The following is a 25,715-nucleotide window of genomic DNA, read 5'->3' as shown; positions in this document are numbered from 1 at the left end:
CCAAAACTAGCTGTTTCTTGCTGTAACCTCTATTCCCATACACAGTTGTAGCTGTATGCCATAACTGTTTTGTGGCTGCATCCTTCTTATTGGTTATATATAGTAGCTGCTACAGCTCCATGTTCTTCCTGCACCTTTCCTACAAAAATGGGTTACAAGGGATTGGTAGAAGAGTTGCAACCGAAGTGTTCCCTCCAGTTATTCTGCCCTCCCACAAAAACCACACACACCATTCTGACTTGGTTTACCCTCCTCATGATGTTACGATTCCATTAACTAAGCTTTACTGAAACTTCAGAAATTACAAATATACATTAATTTATGAGTGTTAGCATGGGGGATTTATATGAAAATGGAAATTCTGGCTCACACAGTGATATAAAATGTTTGTTGTGCTACAGGTTGTCAAAGGAGAACTGTTTGAGTATTAAAGGGGTATAAAGTAGATTACACAAAGCACAGTATTTCTAACTTTTCATTTTTTACATATCTACAGAGTTAGCAGTAAGTCATCCTCTAACTTATAAAGGCTAAATACAGGACTCAGTCTTTAGTCACTTTTAGAGTGCTAATTATTTGTCTTTCATGAATTATTTTGCTTAGCTTGTCAGAGGAGCAAGTTAGAATACCCACAAGACTTCAAATGAGTAAACTATGAAATGAGAAATGCAGGTGGCTTTCATCTAAACATTCATTACTTTAGATATGTTCAGTTACAAAGCTTCTCTAAGGTATCATCCAAAGTATAATCAAAGACTGCCATAGACAGAAATAATTGCGGGAACAGAAGGTGCTATTCATCTGATAAATTCTGTTACCTAAGACAGTACTGCAGGCTACAAATATGCAGCGTGTAATAGATGTCAGAACAGACTCTCTTGAATTTAACAAGATGACTGTTTGGACAAAAGTATAGTAACTTGGGCATGCTTTTGAGCCTTTCGCATAGTTCAATAACTGACACTTGCTAATGGTTTTCAGTTATGGTCACAAGATCAAGTAACAAAAGCATCTAAATCTACTGATTCAAAACATTTTTTTAATATATAGTATAAGCAATAGAGTGACTTCCACATTTAGTCTGGCTTGTGCTGTTGCTTAGCTAGTGAGCAGTGATTCTTATACGAACTGTTTTTTGTTTTGTTTTACTTTTATTTGATGGGGTTCAATGAAATTTTCAAAACTGAGAATTCTTCCTGTTTTTGAAGTGTCACTTTTTCATATGTAAGGCTATTTCTAGTCTCAGTAGATTTTGCAATGTGCCGTTTTTCAGTTTTAGCAAATGGGTAAGTGTCTTTATAAACAATTACACTGGTCCAGTTTAACAAAATATGGAACTTTGTTTTATTGCAGGATATGATATGTCTACCTTCATAAGGCGTTACAGTAGATACTTGAATGAAAAAGCATTCTCCTACAGACAAATGGCATTTGATTTTGCAAGAGTGAAGAAAGGGTAAGCTGTTTGTTTACATATTTAAACTTAATTATGATGGGACTTGAGTGAAACCTGACTCTTCTGTCGCTAAAATAAATAATTATCTAATGCTTTAATGAAAGGGCATGGTTTAAGTATTAGTTGAACAGCAAACGAAAGATACAACTAAATCTAAATATTAAGAAATAATTTAGTTTGTCAAGTAGTGATAGTCCATACTCCCTCAGTGCAGTCTTAAACAATGTGTGAGCTGAGATGTGTGAAAACCCCTCCATGCCAATGGGTAGAGGGCACACCATACTGTAACCCTTATCAGGCCTGACACACTCACTGCCTCCAACACAGTTGTAACAATATGTATCCAATTATTACATCCTATGTAAACTGGTGATGTCTGCTCAGGAATATCATTATGTGTATGTGTGGTTTGGGTATAAAGTTATGTATGTGTGCTGGGTATATGATTGGAGGCACTGAATGGATCCAGTGGATCCTTACACAAAGGAACGTAGTATTATCTGTCTGCCTGGCTGGATTACAGACACAGGTCAATGAAAGTACACTTATATGTAAAATAAATAAAACAATCCAAACTAACAAGCTGCAGCTTAGTGAACATACTGGGGGTTTGTTTTCTTGGTTTTTTTAGACCGAAATAATGGCTGCTGGAAAATATAAGGGAAACAAAAAGACGTTCTAGTTATCTGTCACTTAAGTGACAAAGGAAAGCGCACCCTCTGAGCCTGAGAAAGTTGGATCCCCCGGCCTGGCAGGCTAGAGATTCTGGTAACTTGGTTTGAGAACTGCTTAAGCAAAGATTGTAACTTGCTAAAATTAAGCTTTAGTCACTAGAAAGGATTTGATTTTGTAATCATACCTAGTAACAATTTTATCTTAGTATCACTTAAATTTCTATTCTTTATTGGTAAACTTATTCTTAGCTTTACTACGAATCATATCTGTGCTGTTCTAATGAAGTATCGAGTGAGTCCTCAGGTAACCTAACAGGCTTGTGTGTACATTGTCTTTTTGGAGGCAGTGAAATGAATTTGTGTGTGTCCAGTCTCTCTGTGGACACTACAGAGACGTGTCTGGGAACTCAGGAGTTGGGGGTTCACAGGTTGGTGGTTTTTAAACCTGCAAGGCAGGGTAAAGACAGTGTCAGAGATGAGGTGAGGCAGACTGACTGACTGGCATGGTAGAAAGCTGACATACCCTTCTACCTCGGCGCAAGAGAGCTTTATGTAGATTAGACTGTAAGTCATTGAGCCAGATGTCACAATGATAAGTCAGGATGACCAAACTGAGTAGAAAATCCTGTATACAGGAGCTTTCAGTGCAGTGCGTTGTTTTTTTGTTTAAAACTGCTATTACATGTGTTTTCTGCAGGCATATTGCATGTAGAAACTGGAGAGAGTGCTATTTCTCCGAGTCCTGAAGCTCCCGTATTTGGAAGGCTGTACACTGTTCTTGTAGAGGGTTATAGTAAAAGAGTTCAAGCGGAAGACTAAACAGAAGCTAAACTTCTGTACTTAATTTTTTTTTTTAAATGGAGGGGACGATGGGCCATACTGTCATAGTTCCATTGCAGATGATGGCTATGGGAGACAGCAGTGCCCTGAAATAAATATTTTTAGGGTTTTAAAAATATTCTCAAAACTTAAAGCAAATGAGCAGTTGAATAGATTACTAAGAGAGATTGTTAGACCAGCTTGATGAGAATTTGGTGAGAATAATATAATAATTAGTCTTTCAAAACATACGGGATCGGCTCAAATGAGCCAGCTGGCCTTTTCAGGCCCTACTAAATGTTTGAATTGCATTGTGATAGTTGGCATTTTACTGTGTAGACTGCTTTGTTTTGCGTGTTTTTTTCTTAATTGTACTTGAACAAAATATTTTTAACCAAGAAAAAGATGGTCTTAACCTTCAAAAACTTTTTTAAAAAAACCTGTTTTTAGTTTTAGTTTGTAGGCTATCTCTACTCAAACTATCCCCTCTTTTCTTTAATAATAAAAAAAAAAAGATAAGGAGGGGCCTTGCAGCTTATCTGGCTCTGGGCAAAGGACAGAAGTAAATTCTGGAGCTGAGGCTGTCCACTGAGTGCCCTCTCTCCCCACTCCATCTGTTAACATAGGATGTTCCTGCTAACAGTCTCTAGCTGATCTCAACTGCTGAGTTGGAAAACTTAACAGGATGGCAGAGGTACCCAGGACCCAAACTAGAGGGCTTACTAGATCCAAAAACAACATCTTGAACTTCTCTCAAACCAACTGGAACTAGCAAGTTTGGTAACAAACAGGCAAGTGTTCACTGATACTCCCCCAAAATACCCACAGTGAGGCACCTCTCCACTACCTGCTCATAGCATCAAGGAATCTCATTTGTGCTTGCTATGGATCAGTTACCTGAAACCAACAGCCTCTGGCAGCACAAGCACCATCTTCCAGACCTTTCTCTCTGTGTGGAGGTAACGATAGTACATACCAACCCCTGAGTCCTTGGAATGTTCCCTTCAGTGTCTTGCCTCTTATCCCCTAGACATGCTCAAAATTACCAGGTCTCATGTTCCCAAAGGAACAGTACACACCAGCTTGTAAGATTCAGCTCAGGACCGTCATTTTGCTTAATATCACAGTGCTTAATATATTTATAGTGAAAGCAGTAATAAACTTATTACAAGTAGTGTAGTAGTGAGTAAAACTATTTGAAACACATAACATGCTTTCTACAGACTAAACTTAACTAAGAAAGTTTTCTCTTGCCCAAAGTCCTATGCCAGATTTTCAACCAATGCTGTTTAAGACCCTGCTTTCATGAATGCAGACATGCTGTCAGTTTACTTCCTAGGTGCAGGATACCAGGGTATCTTTTTTGCCTTCTAGAAATACCCACAAAGTTCATTGTCTTTACTCACAGACAGAATAACCCTCCAGGGCTTGTTTTTTCCTGTGTGTGCTTTCCTGTTTTCACATCTCAATATTTGACAACATGTGTAAATATACAAAGTTTAATTTATATCCCAACAGAGAGATAGAAAGGTTTCTTACCTCCTGTCTGGAGAAACCGGTCTAAGACAGATTACCTTTTGGTGACCTGCTTTTATCTTCTATGCTTAAGAACATAATTTTCTGATACACATACATAACTCCTTGCATGGTACATGTACATACATTTCACAGTGATATTGATCACCAGTGTGACATCAGCTTTCATTTGAGACCTCACAATAACATTCTTGCTTGAACCAGAATGTGCATACCAGAATCTGTTCATTTCTTAGAATCCATTTTCAGTACATAAGGACTGCTAGGTGGTTGTAAATGTGTGTTCACGTGGAATAAACAGCAAGTTGGTCTCTGTAGTATGAGAATGAATACTCTTAGGTCTCTATTCTTTAGTGTGAAACAGGCTGGGATTCTTCTAACTTAAGATGTATTTATTTTTTTGGTCCCTTTAGGGCACCAGTAGTTCAGCTACATTCCAAGATAAACAGGTAGTGGCTCAGTGCCCTCTATAATCTTGTTTCAGTTCCTTTGCCGACTGCTTATAGCTAGTTGCCAATTAACATTCCTACCAACCTGGTTGGTTACAGCCTCGGCTGCGCTCCTAGACATGAGCAGCTGATTAGGGGAACGTTTATGGATCCCTTTGTTGACTTGCCTTTTCCTCAGAGCTGTTCGTAGCACCAGTATCTGCTTCAACTACTTCACTGTGTAAGTGAAGGCATTTTGGAGTTGCTAGCGCCTTAAACAAAAAACCCACCATGCTTTAAGCCACTGTTTTGAGTGTTTGACTTCGGGTAATTAGCGTAGTTTTCCTCTTGTGTTCGTTCAGTGCACGGAGGATCAGTAGCCTTAATGGTTTGCTGTTGGCGTTGATTTCTCAGCCACCTGATTCAGTGGTCTAATCTTACATTGAAATGTTGTGTACTCCTAAGTTATTGACTTCAGTGCCTTCTCAGCATGTGGCTATTGGGTTTTGGTCTCCTCTAGAGTTGACCGAAGAGACATTCAGAGGGGAAGATCAGGTAAGGGTGAATGGGGATACATCTGTTCTGTGGATATTCCCTAATCTCCCCAGAAAATAGAGCATCCCTGGTTTCCTGAAGTCTCTGAATAACTTGTGGGGAAAAAAAGAAAAGGAGTACTAGTGGCACCTTAGAGACTAACCAATTTATCTGAGCATAAGCTTTCGTGAGCTACAGCTCACTTCATCGAATGCATCCACTGAATACATCCAATGAAGTGAGCTGTAGCTCATGAAAGCTCATGCTCAAATAAATTGGTTAGTCTCTAAGGTGCCACAAGTACTCCTTGTCTTTTTTTTTTTTTTTTCCAAGTGACTGTTTCCATGGGGACTCAAAACATAGAAGGCAAAGAGCTTCCTTTTTATCAAGAAAGTGAAACTGCATTTTCTCTACAGGATTGCTGAGGCTCTAGAAATTGGTCTCACTATCAGACTGAACTAGTGTTGTCTCAAAGGGACTATTTGAGAACTATTTGTAGTACCATAGTGCCAAGCAACAGGACCCTACTGTGGTAGGCACCGTACAAACTAGGGGAATTCCAGTCTCTGTGCCAGAGTGTGGTGACCAAAAAGTAGGAATGATGGAATCGATTCAAAAGATATTTGAAGATAAGCAGAATTACAGGTAGCTAACTGCCCTTGTGGATGCTATAGTGGGAGAACATTTGAGTACAACATTGTACCTTTGTGTCTGACACGATACGCTGCACTGTATTTTTCCATGAATACTCTACCTGTCACTTTTTTTAGTAGTAATAGACTACAAATTAGATACTTAGCAAACAATGGAACCTATGAAAAAAGTGGACCTCTCCAACACTTACTAAGATTTAACTTCAATTTTACATTTTATATGATTCACTGAAATAAACAGGTTACCTAGATGGCAACAAAAATGTATTTGAGATGCTGTGTTGTGTTTGAAACTTTCTAAACCACCACCCTATTGTACTTCAGACCCTCTAGTTAATGAGTAACTGATCTTTAATCAAACTTGTTTCTTAACTTATGTTCTTCTGTCTTGCAGAGCTGATGGTGTAATGAGAACAATGATTCCAGAAAAGCTGTTGAAGAGCATGCCAATATTACAGGAACAAATTGATGCACTACTTGAATTTGATGTATGTATTCAGAATTTTAAATTCAAAACAAAAGTATAAACATTACTTCATACATTTTTTTAAAGTTACCTAAATTTATTGCTTTACCCTAGTAGCAGCTGAGATTAATGAGACTTAACACTTTTTACTGTAATAGGGCACAGCATACTTTTCCTTTAATTTGTTGCATTTCAAGGGGTGGGTGAAGTACAGTGTTCCTTTTTAATGTTTTTTTGTTTTCAGAGTAAATGAATATAGGTTTTGTGGACAATGCAAAGTAGATAGTAGTAAAGAGGATATAATGAAAGTGGGCTGTGGACAGGGGAATGAAGGAGTAGATGGGATGAGGCAGGAGGAGAGATTGGGAGTAGAAGAGTTGATGCTCAAGTTTCTGTTTTGTTCTGTTTTTTTAAACTTGACCTTGGGAATTTCCTTTTACATATAAAGGAGAGGACATAAGGAAAGAATGGGAAGGAGAGTGATTGAGAGCAGCAGAAGAAAGATGAAAGAATAAGAGGGGAAAACACTGCTGCAAATCACAGTTAAGACCAGGGTGGAGCAAACATAAATCATAAGATTTTTGTCTGTTTATTTTTTTAAATCGGATGGAGGCTTTGTAAAACTAAACTGGAAATTTATGCTATTGTAATTTCAGATTTAAAACTTTCTAATGAACTAAATTATAAATGCTAGCTTTTTTACATGCCACTGCTGGAAGGGTTTCTTAAGCAGGTAAATAACTTCACTCACCAGAATAGCCCCATTGTCTTCAGTGTGACTGCTTGCGCACTTAGTTAGGCATGTGCATAAGTGTTTACAACATCAGTGGCTAAAATGTTTTTATTGAAAACTTTTCTTAGTGGCATGAAATCTTTGTCACTTAAAATAAATTTTTTTTATAAAAGTCCCCTGCCCCCCACCCCCCCCCGCTCTCCTGCTGGTAATAGCTCACCTTACGTGATCACTCTTGTTACAGTGTGTATGGTAACACCCATTGTTTTACATTCTCTATGTATATAAATCTCCCCACTGTATTTTCCACTGAATGCATCCGATGACGTGAGCTGTAGCTCACAAAAGCTTATGCTCAAATAAATTGGTTAGTCTCTAAGGTGCCACAAGTACTCCTTTTCTTTTTGCTAATACAGACTAACATGGCTGCTACTCTGAAACCTTAAAATAAAATGGTTTCCATGTTAACACTGAAAAGTTTATTCACACTTTCAGTGCATTGACACAGTATTGTGAACTCCTATATGCAACATAGGCCAAAGTTTTCAAAAGTGGAAATCTAAAATTAAGCTTCTAAACCTCTTGGGCACCTAAATCGCATAGGTGTCTATATCTACACTGGAGTTGGATGTGTAATTTCCAGCTCAGGTAGACATACCAGTGCTAGCTTTGATCAAGCTAGTGTGCTCAAAATAGCAGCATGTCCAGAGCTGCACTAATGGTGGGATGGGCCAGCTGCCTGTGTGGTTTTAGTGCACTAGCTTAATCAAAGCTAGCTCAGGTACATCTGTCTGAACTGGAAATTACACCTCCAGCTTCAGTGTCGACATGCACTTTGAAACCAGTGGGACTTCTGCTTTTAACTGCAAATAGTGATGAACTATTTGCCAGGTCAAAGCATTTCAGTTTTGACTAGTGGAAATGCATTATATAGGAAGGGCAGTGGTTGCAAACATTGTATAGTATGGGCTATTTATTGAACTTTGTGCCCTTCTCACGAGAAGGGTGTTAATGAAACTCTGGACTGGTCTCTCTCTCCATAGATGAGCACTTTAAGTAAGTATGAAACTCCCTAGAATAAACTTATGAAAAATCTGAAATTCTACTAAAATTAGGACATTAAAGAATAAGCAAAAAAATCTACTTTAGCACCTTAATATGATATAAAATAATGAAGTCAACTTTTAAAAAAGTAAACAACTCTTCATTTTAAAAAAAAACATGTTTTTGGTTTTTTATCCACTCTGGTTGACACTGGTGGGGAGGGCAGGAAGGGGAAAAATGGAACAATAAAAGGAAGGAAGAAGAAGGAACTCTGGAGTTCTTTCTGACTGCATGTAGCAATGGGTGGGGATATGTAGTGTTTCCCCAATAGGAGCGGCAGTGATAGAGGGAGCAGAGCAGAGGAGAAGATGGCGGCAGCTGTTGTTTCTCAACCTAAATGTACCAGGGTTCTTACTGTAGCAATAACTCAGGCTTGTATATTTTTTATTAATACATTAGCTCTCTTGGTCGGTTTAAAAGCTTCATGATTCTCAAGAATATTACAATATCAAATGTGTAGTTTGGTGCATATTGGTAACAGAATATGGAAAAATCTAGCATGATCCTTGAAAAAACTGGCACTTTCTGTCCGTGTGAAGCCAGAATGAATAATCAATTGGATTTTTCATTCATAATATGGGTCTTCCAGATCACCTTTGTAGGAATCTTCCGCAGGATTGTTAAGTGATAGCAAGCATGTGCCACTTGAGCACCAAATGATGGAACAGAACTGACCCCTTTCCCTTCACTTGGATAAAATTGCCTTAGCAGAATATCCTCAGAATTCAAATACATCCAAATCTATATAATTGAATACTGTATTAACTTAATATTGAATCTATTTCCCTAAGTTAAATATCCTCACACCTTCTTGTCAACTGTCTAAATGGGCCATCTTGATTATCACTACAAAAGTTTTTTTTTTTCTCCTGCTGATGATAGCTCATCTTAACTAATTAGCCTTAGCCTCACAATTTGTATGGCTTATTTGTGTATACTTGTGTGTGTGTATATATATATTTATATATAATAAAAAATCTTCTTTCTATATGTTCCATTCTATGCATCCGATCAAGTGGGCTGTAGCCCACGAAAGCTTATGCTCTAATATATTTGTTAGTCTCTAAGGTGCCACAAGTACTCCTGTTCTTTTAACTTAATATGTATCTGCTGCTGAAAGCCAAAATGTTAAGCATTTTACAGATCAATTAAATGTACCTGAATGGAGTTCTATTTGTGTGTAGGTTCATCCAAATGAATTGACAAATGGCGTCATAAATGCTGCATTTATGCTTCTCTTTAAAGATCTTATCAAGCTTTTTGCATGTTACAATGATGGAGTTATTAACTTACTAGGTAAGTAGGCTGATGAAATTTTATTGTAAAGTAGTAGACTTAAGTAGAAATTAAGTTTCTCTGAGGCAACTTTAAATACTCTCGCCAAATAAAAGATGTGATGTGACTTCTTTGGTAGTCTGTTTTTTGGTTTGTTTTTATCTCAATCGGACATGCAGGTTTTCTACAGCAGTTACTCAACTAGACAAGCTATAAAAGAGTTGGATAGCAATGGAATTTGGAAATATGACTTCAAGAAGCAGAAAAAAATAGAATTCTTGCAAACACTTAATTGTTTTAGTATCAAAAAAAATTGACTCTTGACACACTAGTATTTTTTCCAAGTGTAAAAATACCCTTTTTGTCTTGCTCATTTATTATTCAATTATAAACCCCTTGCCTTCTAAAATACCAAGAAAATAGAGCAAAAACTGGAATTTTAAATGAGGAGACTTGGGGTGGGGCTGGGATATGTTAACCTTCATCGCTGATTATTTTAGCCTTTACTTATTAGTACAGAACTTCATAAATTATGTACTCCTAACCATTACTATACAAAGTTATGATATAGACTTTAGCTGACTTGCATTAAGTATTTGGCAAGGTATCTGGGTATTGTAGTTACTTGAATCTCATAAATGCATACTGAGACTTTGTCTCTTATCAGTTAAAAATAAATCCTACTCTTAAAAAGTAGGATTGACGTTCAGAGACATTCTTATCAACAGGACAGCCACATGTGACAGGGTGCAGGCTCTACACTCAACCAGTGTGTTGCTTTCTCTTCTGGGTTAACAATCTGTAGGGCTGAATTTGTAATTCTGACCCCTTGCTGACCTTTTCCTTGGCTTTATAGCTTTAACTGCCCACAAGGATGGTGATACTTGGTTTCAATTATGTTATATCTTGTGATGGGGACAAGTTCACCAGGAACTTAGAGGGTTCACATACTGTGACTGTTAGTAACTGTCCAGTTGGGATGAGTTTCAACTACTGAACTGGAGAGAGATTCTAGTTTCCTTTTATTACTTTCAAGTCATCAATTTTCTCAGAATAGGCAACTCAAAGCTGATAAATTGTAGATATTTTTTATAAAACAGAGCTGATATTTTATACGTCATGAACTAAAATGTCTTGATTTTTCCCCACTTCTTGTTTGTGATGGAGTTTTCTTTGAAATTCTAAACAAATTTAGAGAGCCTCTAACTTGGAAATGACGACTGTCTGTCTGAAAACTGTACCTACTGTTGCTTAGAACAGTAACTGTCACTGTTAGAGGGTGGCTGGCCCCTTTAAAGGGAGATAGGTCTTGGTCCACCTGTGACAAAACTGATATGCTTCCCCAGGTGGGGGGAGGATGGATTAAGTCATGTGACTAAACCAGGTTGAGGTGGTATAGAAAAAGGGGGCCTGTAGACTGCAGAGTGTTGCTGCAGGAAAGGAGTCTGCTGCCATGGTCCCTGAGGAAGAGAGATTCTAGGCTGGAAGCCCAGGGGGTTGTGGCTGGGTACGAAGCCCTGGCTGGAAGTTGTGTTTTATTGCTAGGGAGAAGACAAAGAAGGCAGGTCAGGCCTTGTATCTTCTTCAGCTGCTCTGAGAGCAGGAGGAGACTGTACTTCAGGGAGGAAGGGCTGTCCAGTTTAAGGCTGATGTGGGAGATTTTCTGTGTTAATTTTGAACATTGTGCTAATGAAATCAGACCCCAAAAAGAGTGGCTGATGTGTGGGTTCATGAAAGCCTTTTGTGTTTGGAGTTCATTATGGAACCTGAAAGAGGGGAAACTGAGGCAGGGTGTCTGAGCCATGCCAGTCACAAGGGGACGGTCAGGAGACAGATGGTGCACGTACAGTAACTACAGCCGTTAGCTAGCCATGGAACATTCTCTTCAATTTATCAATTTTGTGTAGTGGGTTTTTTGTTCATGGGGAAACTGCCCTTCCTGTCACATGCAATAATATGGCCTAATAAACTGCATTGGGGTAGAGGGGGTTTGTGTGCATGATATTCTCCAGGCCCTGCAAGAGGGTGCTTACCAGTAGAATAGTTTCTTCTGTTTGGCTGGGATCAAACTGCCTCCTTAGCGGGACTCCTGTGTGGAGCGGGAACAAACTTTACTTCCCCCAAACCTCTCCGTGGGAGTGGTGTGTGCGTTCAGGCATGTGCTCCTTTGCTGGTTCTAGGGAAGAATTGAGAAGCTGGACCTTACTGTTGCTGCTTCTGACCGTTGCAAAAGTGAAGAAATTGACAACTGTTTGTGGAAGGACTAATTTGGACTGAAAGCCTGGGTGTTTGGGTGTCAGGTCTTTTTTTTTTTTTTTTTGGAGTGAGGCGGTACTTAAGGAATTGCAAGATTTTTATGATTGGATAAAATGTGCCTCTTTGTGGAATAGATTGTGCTTATGAAGCGTTTGTTCTTTTATTCTATTTCATAAACCTTCATGGCTTTTTCATGATGCCTCTTTGAGTGCTCAGGGTTGAAAAACCCACATCGACCCTGTTTTATGGTAATGGTTGTGAATTTGAAAAATGGGAAAATGAGAACTGTTTCAGATTTCTGTGAACCTTATTTGGTATTGGGGAAGAAGGAAAAAAAAAAGTTCCTTGAACTTAAATTACTTTCAGCTTATTTTCAAATTAGTGATAGGTACGCAAACATAAATGTACTCACTGTCTTTGTTTAAATATTTCTAAAACTGGTTTTCTGACAGCTTTAAAAACTTGGATCACAAAGATTTTCATAATGGAAATTATGAAAAATTTAAGATTTTTTTTTAGCTGCTGGTCACGTAAGATCCTTGATAACTTTTACTAATGACAAGAAGAGCTGCTGAATTAGTTTCACAAATATGTAGAGGTAAATGAAATTAACCACGTGCACCAATTAAACTTACTTCAGTTGTGTCATGTAGCTTAAAATAATGTTGCATTTTAGCTAATGGAGGAGGAGGGAAAGAGCCCTTAATAGGACCAATCAATACACCACTTAACAATTAAATAATTGAAGTATCATTTTTCTGTAAATAGGATTGCAGATGAGTGCAGATCTACCATAAATGTAGTTCTAGTGACTGACATACTGCTAAAAAGAAAATGGTTGTTCACTTTTATATTTTTCTTCCAGAGAAATTTTTTGAAATGAAAAAGGGACAGTGTAAAGATGCTCTTGAAATTTACAAACGGTTTCTGACCAGAATGACCAGAGTATCTGAATTTCTTAAAGTTGCAGAGGTAAGTAACCTCCAGTATTATCATGAAAAATCTTAAGTGACACACTGCTGAAGGATAAGCTATAATTTCTCCGTATCAGACTAAAAAGCACATACATAAAAATATTACTTCTATTTTCAGAGGTTTGATACACTGCGTACTATTCATAGCTCAAGCAGTGCCGATTAAATCCAGGTTCTAAAGTTCTTGGTCAGTAGTGGGTTAAAGCACAAGATACGAAAACTAACCATAGCTTGTAGCATTCCATTCATGATTAGAACCACCACCTGTGCCAATGGACATTCCCTGACTTAAATGTAACCTTGAAGAGGGTGGCAGTTTTGGGGACCACAAGTGATCTTCATGAAGATCTGGTTGTCAGCGTGACACCTGAAGGTAGATTTGACACTCTTGTACAACATTCCTAGTTCAAGTAGAATATGCAGCAAGTGTGCCAATTCATAATATCCTCCTGCTCCATGGAGACTGCTTAGATTTATAATCTTCCTTTCTTCGTGATGGATAAGAAGCAGATTACATTCTAAAATCAAGCAAGTGACTTTGGAGTTGAAAACTCTAAATTGGAGCGAAAGTCTCAAGGCAGTGAGCTGAGACTTAAAAAATTGGGACAGAAAAATAGAAAGTCTGGGCCACAGCGCAACTGGACTAAGGGTGCTAGCAGAGATTGGTATTTTAACATGTATTTTAGTTTTCCAAAGAGCTGAAAGGGGCATAAACAAAAGGGACCCAGGTTGAAGGGTGAAGAGGTGCCGTTCCTGCAGGGGTTCTTTCACTGATTGAGAGAGGATTAACTGGAAGTTCAAAAAGAGTTCTGAGTTCTGGATAATGCTTTCTTGAGCTCACTGCTGCTGCCTTTTCAGACCAAATGCATTAGAGCTGGAAAGTTCTGCTTGTATGTGCTAGGGAGTGCAAGACCTGAGTGAGAATTGAGGTGTGTTTAGCGGGTTGGTGGGGGGGGAGTTGTTTCTAAAGAAACTTTTTTTGCTCCCTACAAGGGAGCATTGCAGCATTTTCAAGGTGTTTGGAAGGGTGAGGGAGTAGCTTGTGGGGAGAAAAATCTGTATATAAATTACAAACTTCATAACTTAATGATTTTTAGATGTAAAGCATAAGAAGTTAGTTGAAGAGAAAATATGCCACAGTTTAGTCAATTTGAATACTTTCTGCAGTTGTAGCATATGAGCACTGCTGGTTTCTCATTTTTTTTTTTTTTTTTTTTTAAATCCACAGCAAGTTGGAATTGACAAAGGAGACATTCCTGATCTCACACAAGTAAGTTTCTAAATTTTGTATAAACTGATGCAATACGGAAAGACACAGTAAGCTAAAACTGTATGAGGAAAAGTCAGATAATTGGCATGTACACTTATACGTACATTTCTTGAAACCCTTCTCAAATGCAAAAGGGAGGAATTTGTAAATTTTCAACCATTTTGGCAGATTGATCTCTGCTGGTCATTTAATCCCAGAAGACCATTTTCATTTTCTGGGACTATTGTCTTACAGTTTGTAACTAAATAATGAAAAGACTGCCTATCTGTTCTCCCTTGTAGACATGCAGATTTATACCACAAGGAGTGTGAGTACTGCATTTAAAAAATGGACAAAGGTGTCATCGCACCGAATTCATGCTTTGACCTAGTTCATAATTTCACCTCTGGCAGAGTGTCTTGGTCCATAGATATAAAGAAGTTGCCATAATATGACCAAATAAGAGTATCTTAAACTTTAAAACGTGGTAAGGAGCTAAAACTAGAGGCATTCCATGATACTCAAACATGGATCCAACTCCTTACTTACGGCAACTACAAGTATTAATGTGGCATTCCTGTTTTTAACAAGAACCATAACCATCTTGGTTAATTTAATGTTTGCCTTAATGCACAGTAGTATGAACGTTTTCATTAGTGAATGCAGAACAGTGTATTCAAATCAAATTATAACCTCTTGCATATCTCAATGCCTGCAAAATGGCACAGAAACTAAAAGCTCTTAATCAAACTGGAGAGCAATTGTATAAAAACCTAATGAATTTTAATAGAATATGTTCACTGCTTATAAATATATATTAAAAGCATCTAAATACTTGGTTCCCTACTATATTCCATAAATTGTTTCTTCTGATTGGAAAATATCCCTAGTGTCTTAAAGCTCAGAATTGAAATAAAGCTAAATAAAAGTTTGCATTTAACGTTTTGGCTTGAGTTGAGGAAAAATAACTGAAGCCTAAGGAATTCTTGAGGTTTTTATATAATCTAAAATACTGCATTTACAACAAATTTACTTTTCAAATCGTTCAATTTCTATTTTAGCCTGTTAGAAGCAAAAATTGTATTACATTACATTACATTTCTTTTTTACAAAGTAATACCTCTATGTGGTGTCACAGCTTCCAGGGTAGCTGCTGCACTACTGGCCCTTCTTGGGGTCTGCGTGCACTCCCATAGATGTCAGGCCTCAGATCTTTCTCTTCTAGGGTAGAATTCTGTAATTTTCCCACTTTTTTAGGTCAGGACTTGTTACAACCCCTTGAATACCAACTATGATTACTTCAGCAGGCCCAACTGGGATTTGAATCCTGCTGTTGAGTTCTCTCCCAGAGCTGTGACTAGTAGTTAGTTCACAGGGACCACGCAGTTTTCTCAAGCAGTATTGTTCAATATTACCAGTAGGAATAAAGCCGTTTGGGACATGGGGTACAAATAAGAGGCCTGACCACATGAATCTTACACTGCCTTTAGCTTAGCTGCTCCTGGCCTAGATTCTTAGGCCTAGGGTGACCAGATGTCCTGTTTTTATAGGGACAGTCCCATTTTTCGAACTTTTTCTTATATAGACACCTATTTTCCTGCCCCCCGCCCCCTCTAGTCCTGGTTTTTTCACAGTTGTTATCTGGTCACCTTACTTAGGCCCTGTTTAGAGAGAGGCTGCTTGCATACAGCTCTTACCTCTCCTCTAGTTTGTATCAGCCTCCTAGCATGCTGACCACTTCTCCCTCTTCCTTTCTGCCAGGACCACCTTCTAAAGTCTCTTATTTTGGGGGTCTCAGCCTTTTTGATCTCTGGTATGTCTGATGGCACCATTATTTTTTGTTAGCTGCTTTAAAGGTGTTTACCAGAAGCTCTTATCTATCTTTCCTCCTCAGTTCTTTAACCCATTTATACTCCCCTTTGATTTAACTCTATGCACTATCATGCAGCTATACAAAACTGAACAGAGAAACAGTCTTGCATGATATTGATAAGATATTAGACACTTCCACACTTTGTCAAAGTGGATTATTAAATCTTTAGACTAAGAGGTTTTAACTTGGGCTATGGCTGTTACTAAGATCACAGGAAGCACCCAGAAATTGTTACACTGAAATTAATTCTTGGAGTACTTCTACAGATTTGCCCTTACTGTGCTGCTAAGCTTCTGCAGCCTTCAGGAAACCAGTGCCCATTGGATTGAATGAGCAGCTTCTGTCACAGAACATTCCGAACCAGTACTAAAAGGGCAGCGTGTCATGTTTATATCTTAGACCCTGACTCACTAAGCACAGATGGTGCCAGTATTTCTTAATGTGAGCCCTTAAGTCAGGGTACCTGAGCGATCTTGGATCAGTATCTGGCTCCAGAGATGCCCAAGTCAAATAAACAGTCACTGAAAAATCAGGTACTAGCTCCTATCTAGTCTGTGTGGCATGGCAGGAGCAAACAATTCTGAGGCACTGAAGAAACTTGCATCTAGGCAAAATCAGGTCTGGGCAGGAAACCTCAGGTTGGTACCAAAGGCGTCACCAGAGAGACTTGCATTTTGACAACAAATGTTCCAAAAACAGTATCTAAATTCCACTAGATGCAGATAATCAGTCCCCTAGCACAGTGGTTCTCAACCAGGGGTACATGTTTGAAATAAAATCTTTTTATTTATTTATCTGTTTGTTTCCAGTTTTACTGCAATTTTGGTTTGGAGGTTAGCCTTTTAAAAAATGTTTTTGTTTCATGTCAAATTAAATCCTTCATTTGACCTCAAATGAAAATTTTGACTTTTTTTTGTTTGCCAAATACAAATCATGTGGGGGTCTATCTGAAATTTTTTAAATTTTTTGTTCAGCTGCTGAACAAAAGAAGCAGTTATTTCCGCAGCTCTAATTGAAATACCACTTATATTTTTATGTAAGGTGACATTACCTATGTGTTCTTAAGGCTCTGTCCACTAGGTCTATAATCGTTTTAGTGGCATTCCTTAGTGGTGAAAATAATTTTCTCCCAAAATGTCCTATGTAGAAGATTTACATGTACACAGTGCTACTCTCTCAACTTGGCATCTAGGTTTGATGCTTTGCAGCCTCAAAAAAGGGAAATATAGTGGGTTTTAACTTTTCATAAATACTTCTGTTTGTTATTTCCCAACCATGTCTCTCTTGTTGGATTTTTGCTTCATATACATTTTAGTCTTTCTGGTTCAGCTTCAGGGAGTTGAAAGTTGATGTGGGAGTCTTAGTTGCTAGAAAACGTGAGGGATTTTTAATTTTAGTAGCCAGACAAAACAGATCAGTTATGCCTGTAGTGGAGAGAACAGGCTCGTGGCAGCCACCACCAAACTGAATAGAAGATTAGGCTGACTTGCTAACTTTAGAGCCATCTTCTGTGCCTAGTCATCCGTGCCAGAGATAATCCCCATAATGTGTCATAAAAACTTTTTAATAGCAAATGTTGCCAGCTGCATGCCATTAAGCTTCATATTTAACTAGTATGAGTTATTTCAAATGTTAGGGTATGTAAATAGATACAGAACCTTTCAAATCATTAAGACGGCTTGGAGTGTTGCACAACTTGGCCATGTTTGAATGTTAGCCCCTTCCCCTCTCACCTCTGTTACTTTTTCATGAAAAAATTAAGTTGTGAAACTAAATGTACTGTTTCCAATATCTTGTGTTGAGGTTCTTCAGTGTAAGTCTGTCAAGAAATCCTATTGTCAAATACATGTACACTGGAATACTAAAATTGCATAGTGAATAGTTTTAATAAAGACTTGGCTGCAAGAGGATTCTACTATGCAGCGCTACTGTACATCAAATTTCTTGCCTAATAAAATGTATTAATTTCACATTGGTACCGGTGGTAGTTGTATCTTACAAAGTTGACTTTAGTTTGGCACTTGAAATAGTCTTCAGTAACTGCGTATGTGCATACTGGAAATAATAGCACTGACTTCAAGCAGGACAGATTTTTTTTTTTAATTTTCGATGCACATATTTATACTGAGATATTAAAGAAGTTATTTATGACAAATCTTAGGTATTGCTGACAAGAGTTCTGGTTGATCTGAAAATCACTGATAATGAAAATTCCCCTTTTAAAGAATGTATCATTGATGAACTGGTAACCCTGATAAAATATTGCTGTTATTTACTGTTGTAGCTCTCAAAGGCTTCCTGTTCACTCACTGGTCTTATGGAAATCTACTTCTCTAGGCACTATTTTTATTCTGCAGTAGCTAAGGACACTGAAACTTGTTCTTGCTTTTTTTCCTTTTTATCCACAATGGTAACAGCAGCAGCATGCCTGGGTATTTTACTTGGCTATAAAATCTGGTTATTTAAAGTCTCAAAACACCTGAGGATCTTGCATTTTAAGAAAAATGAGTGAAGTATTAGTTAAACTTCATTAGATTGAGATTTATTTCATTCTATAAAATATCTGAAATTGGAATTTTTGAATTGATTTTCTTCTGGTCCCTGAATCTTGGTTACCTGTCCTATATATTCATAAGTGGTTTTTGTTGTTTTTTTTTGGGGGGGGGGGTTGTTTTTAAAGCAGACTATGTAGGTATTTCATGCTATTAACTGGAAAGTGTTCAGATTCTAAGCATAGCTTTTTATAATTAATCTGGACCACTTTTAAATTTACACTTTTTTCCTTTAGTGGAAAATACTAGCTGATAAATACAACTCTAACAATTAGCCTCAAATGGGAAAAATTGTCAGTGTTTTAGCTAAAAGCTAATTTAGACTGAATGTGTACAACACACCCAACTGATATGAACATAAATACCTGTGTGGATTTTTTTTTGTAACTTTCACTTAACCTGTGGATGCCTGTGCTGTTGTCAATGTCAAACACATGATCTGGCTGCAAGCATGGTGAGCACATCAAGTACATAGGATTCAATACCTGTGTAGTAAAGAAAAAGATGGCTATAACTCTGCAAAGAATAAATGTTTCAGAATTGGCTTTTTTTAAATAATTGCTTTTTTGTCTTGATATTTCCAGCATGAAAATACATTTTTTTTTCTTTACACAATGGAGTGGACTTAGGGTTATAGCATGAGCATGCAAACTGGTTATATATAGCTAGCAGAAGATTTAAATTGCCCTGATAACCTTAAGGTTCCCATCATTTAGTGTGGTTAAAGAAAAAAATGTGCACCTTTTTTTACATTCACTTTCTAGGCTCCCAGCAGTCTTATGGAGACCCTTGAACAACATCTAAACACGTTGGAAGGGAAAAAACCTGGGAACAGGTAAAATGATGCAATTACATGTGTAGAACTAGATTAAAAATTCATCAAGCCCAAAATGGAAGCCGCTCCAGGCCAGAGAGGCCACCCAGCATCCAGAGCTTCCCCTTTGCTTCTTATTGAAAGAAGAGATGGCTCTTGGTTCCACCTCGCTTCTCTCCTAGAGCAACAGTTGGATACTAGCCATCTTTAATTCTTCAGGCTGTGTTGATTGCTGCAAAGAACTTAAATGTGGCAGCTCTGAAAGACTGCTGAAGAGAGAAAGTGGTCTGTGTATCACTGTTATCTCTGCTGGAACTTCCATGGAAGTAGGAGAAGCCTGGTGATGTGCGACTCCATTTGCCCACTGGGAGTACAGCAGCATGACACTGTGCTCATCCCAGTATTTGCTGTTCCTCTAATTTGTACTGGGTCTACTTCCCCATATTTGACTTTAAATGCTGCTTGAGATTTCATTTTTTTCGCATCATTATGACCATACAAGCAATGCCTTTTTCAGCTATTTTAAGATTTCCCTGTGTTTATCTGAAACAAGTATAACCTATGCAAATGTAATTCTGCTTTGTTTTGACACCAACTAATTAGACATAAATATTGAAGCCCTCACTTATGTCATTCATGATTCACTTTTCAGAACAGACTAATCATGTTGTTTAACTAGCATCATTGACTTCTCAGATGTTTTCTATTTACAAGAGCTGCCTAATGGAGTTCTTAATTTCACCAAAAAAAAAAGTATATACACTGCAACATAATGGAATCCAGTTATCTTGTATTGCTTTTGAACAGTGATCATTTTGAGGAAGAATAAGTTGGTTCTTCTCCATTACTTTATTTGCTTTCTTTGTTCATATTTGTAAAAATTCTGTTTGCTGGGCAGATTTTTCTAATTGTCTTGCAGCTTCTTATCTAGATATTTATCTTAACTGTTCTCTTTTTTTGAGAAAAAAGTTAAAGTGCACTTAACCTATGCATTCTTTCTCTTTCTGTATGTCTGTTCGCTGTGCAATTTAGTGAAGGGTAAGTTTGTATATATTCTTGTTTGCATGCATATTTAAATGATCATATTATTGAGGAGATTGACTGATCAAATCTTGCCAGTTTCTATGATTAAGTTGTTTTTTCATGAGCTTTGTATATATTTGTGTTCACTGATATTTGCAACTGATCAAGGAATATTTGCTTCCTCTTGCACAAAGAGGAATATCTAATAGTGTATTTCAGAGCTAGTTGTCTTAACCACAAAATTTAAATACATGAAAAAGTATCTGGTCAATTTTACAACTGTGTATGTACCCTGAGGTTAAACTGGGTACAAAAAATTGACTATCAGATTAGTAAAAAAAGCTTAGCCTAGAAGTGAGAAAATTGACTCCTAACTATTTAGAGAGACAAGTGGATGAGGCAATATCTTTTTATTGGACCAGTTTTTGTTGGTGAAAGATACACACTCTCGAGCTTACACAGAGCTCTTCTACAGGTTTTTTTTACCCAGCTGAAGCTCTGAACAAAGAGTTAATGTCGTGGTATGAAAGCAGCAATCAGTGAAACAATTACAAGTGAGACAATGCACCGCTACAAACTAGGGACCGAATGGCTCGGCAGCAGTTCTACGGAAAAGGACCTAGGGGTGACAGTGGACGAGAAGCTGGATATGAGTCAGCAGTGTGCCCTTGTTGCCAAGAAGGCCAATGGCATTTTGGGATGTATAAGTAGGGGCATAGCGAGCAGATCGAGGGACGTGATCGTCCCCCTCTATTCGACATTGGTGAGGCCTCATCTGGAGTACTGTGCCCAGTTTTGGGCCCCACACTACAAGAAGGATGCGGATAAATTGGAGAGAGTCCAGCGAAGGGCAACAAAAATGATTAGGGGTCTGGAACACATGACTTACGAGTAGAGGCTGAGGGAACTGGGATTGTTTAGTCTGCAGAAGAGAAGAATGAGGGGGGACTTGATAGCTGCTTTCAACTACCTGAGAGGTGGTTCCAGAGAGGATGGTTCTAGACTATTCTCAGTGGTAGAAGAGGACAGGACAAGGAGTAATGGTCTCAAGTTGTAGTGGGGGAAGTTTAGGTTGGATATTAGGAAAAACTTTTTCACTAGGAGGGTCGTGAAACACTGGAATGCGTTACCTAGGGAGGTGGTAGAATCTCCTTCCTTAGAAGATTTTAAGGTCAGGCTTGATAAAGCCATGGCTGGGATAATTTAATTGGGGATTGGTCCTGCTTTGAACTAGATGACCTACTGAGGTCCCTTCCAACCCTGATATTCTATGGTTCTACTCTTTTTATAATAAATAAACTATCTATGCACAGGAAATGCACAGCTTAACTCTGCCTAGTAGTGACAGCATGAGGTAGGAAAGTGTATGAAAAAGCTTGAATATGTCTTTACCTGAGTTTAATCTAGGACCACAAACATTAAAATGCCTTAATTAAAACTGTATGGTTATTGCATGATGTCACCACAGGGCAGATTTTAGTCTAGGTGTCCTAACTATGCGTTGCCATATCTTTACATATTTGGGCTTCTTTTAAGTATAATCTTAGATATGAATTTCCTGGGTTTTTAATGTTTGGTTTTTTTATGTTAAATACAATAGCTCTGTAACAATTTTAATCTTAAATCACTGATATGTATGCCTTAAATGCCACCTTCCCATAGAGCTATATATTTCACATATAACTGACAGGAGCTAAGGCATAGCTGATCTTAGCTTTTGTAGCTTTCTGGGAGCTTAAAAGTAAGAGATCTGACCCCCCTGAAGTGTCTTCCTGTTCCACAGTGATTCATATGCCAACCCTTCCCAGCCACTACAGGCTGGGGGCATGGCTGGGAAAGAGGTAAGGCCAGGCCACCACTTCACCCCAATAATCCCCAGCTTTACACGTCTGCCTTTGGCCCCATGAAGTTGCTGCCTTACTTACCATTCTTGTGTAAAGTACATCTGGTCTGGACTGTAAGACTTGGCCTAGGATGTCAAATGCCACAAACAGTACTAAACATAGGCATTAGTATTTCACATCTTAAAGCTTCTCTTTATTTCCTAAAATGGCAGACTTTGAGTTAAATTCCAGCATGTATTGATTTTGAAATGGCTTTTAGACAAGTCCAGCATACTTGTTTGTTTGTAATTATGGTTACATAATTTTTTAATGAGAATGTGGAAAACTATTTTAATACTATTCTGATGTTTCTTCAGCATGCTTTCCTAAAAATGTACTTAACTTGAAAATCTTCGTTACATTCTCTTTTTTTAGGTCTGGTGCTCCTTCTCCCTTGAGCAAGGTAAATATTAATAACTTATGTACTAAAGATTGATTGCGCTCAGTCAGCATGTGCTTTTAAACTACCCTTAGAGTTAAAAGTGCTTAAGAAAACTTCTTTATTTGGGTCTGTGTGGCTTTTCTTTTATAAAAAACAAAAAATACCTCTGCCCATCCCAAGCTCTAGGCAACCTACTGTCAGTTTTTAAAAAAAAAAAAGGGGGGGGGGCGGGCAGGGGCACAAACAATTAAACCACTGTAAAAAAGGGATTAGAGACCTTCTCTTGAATTTTAAGCTGCTAATTTATGGTGGCTGAGAATACTTCATAGCACTTGAAAGAATGTTGAACTGCCTTGCCAGGAAATAGCAATCAAGTGCTATGTGAAGGCATAACGGAAGTCCACACCTTCAACTTGGCCTTTCCCATTTCCCAGTGAGAAGCTGACTTTGGCATGTCAATTTCTCTTCCCTAATCCTTTTCTCTGGTGGTATATTTACTGTGAGGAGACTGCCCTTTTGAGTTCTCCTCTATTTGATTTGCTATCCCCTATTTGGCTGTTTTCAGATCACTGTTTTCCCCCCGCAAATGTCTCCATCGTTTTGTTATAGAAATTCTAATACCAAGCAGCATCCAGCCTTATCCAAATGAACTTAAAGGACATGGGCACTGCCTCTCTCTGAGGCCTGGTCACGTCAGCTCAGAGGACAGGGTCTCTGCAAATATTTGACATCAGTCTGTCAGTGCCCAGGAAGCATGACTCAAGTCATTCATTCATACACTGAAATCATTCTGTAGATCAAACTTGTATGCACTAAAGGCTTCCACAAAGACAGGGGATCAAATAGTCAACTCACTAGGAGTAAGGTGGCTGTTGTGAATTTTCAGTTGTGCAAAGTGTTTCAACAGCTTTTAATGCCTACTTCTTCCAAGGAATATAGAAGTAGTAATACCTACCTCTTGTATAGCCTTTTCATCTGTAGATCCCAAAGTGCTTTACAAAGGAGGTCAATATCCTCATCCCTGTCTTACAGATGGGGAAACTTAGGCACAAAGAGGTAAAGTGACTTGGCTATCTGTGATGGGATATTAGATGGGGTGGGATCTGAGTTACCCAGGAACGAATTTTCTGTAGCATCTGGCTGGTGAATCTTGCCCATATGCTCAGGGTTAGCTGATCGCCATATTTGGGGACGGGAAAGAATTTTCCTCCAGGGCAGATTGGAAGAGGCCCTGGAGGTTTTTCGCCTTCCTCTGCAGCATGGGGCACGGGTCACTTGCTGGAGGATTCTCTGCTCCTTGAAGTCTTTAAACCACAATTTGAGAACTTCAGTAGCTCAGACATAAGTGAGAGGTTTTTCGCAGGAGTGGTGGGTGAAATTCTGTTGCGTTGTGCAGAAGGTCAGACTAGATGATCATAATGGTGCCTTCTGACCTAAATATCTATGAATCTAGTATATTCAGCCAGGCCTAGAACTCAAGTCTTCTGACTCCTAGTCCAGAACTCTGTCCATTAGGCAACACCACCTCCATGTACTGACATTGTGCAAGTGTTCCAAGGGCAGACTTCAGGCCCAAAATCTCAGAGCAGGGCTCTGAGAGAGGCTCCATACACCTGACAGCTGCAATGTATATGGTCACATTCTCATAACCCTGCTGCTCCAGAGACTGTGCCCCAAGGCAAGTCTGGCCACACCTAGATCTTCTGAAAAGTGGTGACTCCCTGAAATATTGCCACATATGGACTAAGAGTAAAATATCAAAGGATTGTTATTTGGCAGTGTTCCCAGACTTCCCTTGTATATCTTTGGGGAGATACCTGTCTTCCTTGGTCTGAGGAAAATCGTAGAAGATTAGGGTTAGAAGAGACCTCACAAGGTCATCTAGTCCAACCCCCTGCTCAAAGCAGGACCAACACCAACTAAATCATCCCAGCCAGGGCTTTGTCACTCCAGGTCTTAAAAACCTCTAAAGATGGAGATTCCATCACCTCCCTAGGTAACCCATTAAAATGCTTCACCACCCTCCTAGTGAAATAGTGTTTCCTAATATCCAACCTAGACCTCCCACACTGCAACTTGAGACCACTGCTCCTTATTCTGTTATCTGCCACCACTGAGAACATCCGAGCTCCATCCTCTTTGGAACCCCCCTTCAGGTAGTTGAAGGCTGCTATCAAATCCCCCCTCACTCTTCTGCAGACTAAACAAGCCCAGTTTCCTCAGCCTCTCCTCATAAGTCATGTGCCCCAGCCCCCTAATCATTTCCGTTGCCCTCTGTTGGACTCTCTCCAATTTGTCCACATCCCTTCTGTAGTGGGGGCCCAAAACTGGATGCAATACTCCAGATGTGGCCTCACCAGTGCCTAATAGAGGAGAATAATCACTTCCCTCGATCTGCTGGCAATGTTCCTACTAATGCAGCCCCATATGCCGTTAGCCTTCTTGGCAACAAGTACACACTGTTGACTCATATCCAGCTTCTCATCCACTGTAATCCCCAGGTCCTTTTCTGCAAAACTGCTGCTTAGCCAGTTGGTCCCCAACCTGTAGCAGTGCATGGGATTCTTGTCCTTGTTGAACCTCATCAGATTTCTTTTGGCCCAATCCTCCAATTTGTCTAGGTCGCTCTGGACCCTATCCCTATCCTCCAGCATATCTACCTCTTCCGCCCACTTCTACCCCCCAGCTTAGTGTCATCCACGAACTTGCTGAGGGTACAATCCATCCCATCATCCAGATCATTAATAAAGATGTTGAACAAAACCACCCCAGGACCGACCCTTAAGGCACTCTGCTTGATACCGGCTGCCAACTAGACATAGAGCCGTTGATCACTACCCTTTGAGCCTGAAAATCTAGCCATCTTTCTGTCCACCTTTATAGTCCATTCATCTAATCCATACTTTTTTAACTTGCTGGCAAGAAAACTGTGGGAGACCGTATCAAAAGCTTTGCTAAAGTCAAGATATATCATGTCCACTGGTTTTTCCCCATATCCACGGAGCCAATTATCTCTTCATAGAAGGCAATC

At 38.8% G+C, this 25,715-nt stretch overlaps 1 protein-coding gene across 5 annotated transcripts in view; it reads left to right on the top strand.

Annotated features, from left to right (window-relative positions):
• Nucleotides 1-25,715, top strand: part of SNAP91 (synaptosome associated protein 91) — a 145,288-nt gene that overhangs the window by 63,123 nt on the left and 56,450 nt on the right. For 4 of the 5 annotated variants that reach the window (XM_075126560.1, XM_075126559.1, XM_075126558.1 and 1 more), the window contains exons 5-10: nucleotides 1,354-1,456; nucleotides 6,495-6,588; nucleotides 9,588-9,699; nucleotides 12,800-12,906; nucleotides 14,137-14,178; nucleotides 19,347-19,438. In XM_075126560.1, the coding sequence (XP_074982661.1) occupies nucleotides 1,354-1,456; nucleotides 6,495-6,588; nucleotides 9,588-9,699; nucleotides 12,800-12,906; nucleotides 14,137-14,178; nucleotides 19,347-19,421 (533 nt within the window). In that variant the 3' untranslated portion in view covers nucleotides 19,422-19,438. Of the gene's footprint in view, nucleotides 1-1,353; nucleotides 1,457-6,494; nucleotides 6,589-9,587; nucleotides 9,700-12,799; nucleotides 12,907-14,136; nucleotides 14,179-19,346; nucleotides 19,439-20,428; nucleotides 20,435-22,677; nucleotides 22,706-25,715 lie in introns of those variants that run through there. The other variant, XM_048845127.2, reaches the window with a different exon arrangement.

This window comes from Caretta caretta, chromosome 3 (assembly GCF_965140235.1).
Source record: "Caretta caretta isolate rCarCar2 chromosome 3, rCarCar1.hap1, whole genome shotgun sequence".
Classification (NCBI taxonomy): Eukaryota; Metazoa; Chordata; order Testudines; family Cheloniidae; genus Caretta; species Caretta caretta.
This window is presented reverse-complemented; position numbering and strand designations above follow the sequence as displayed.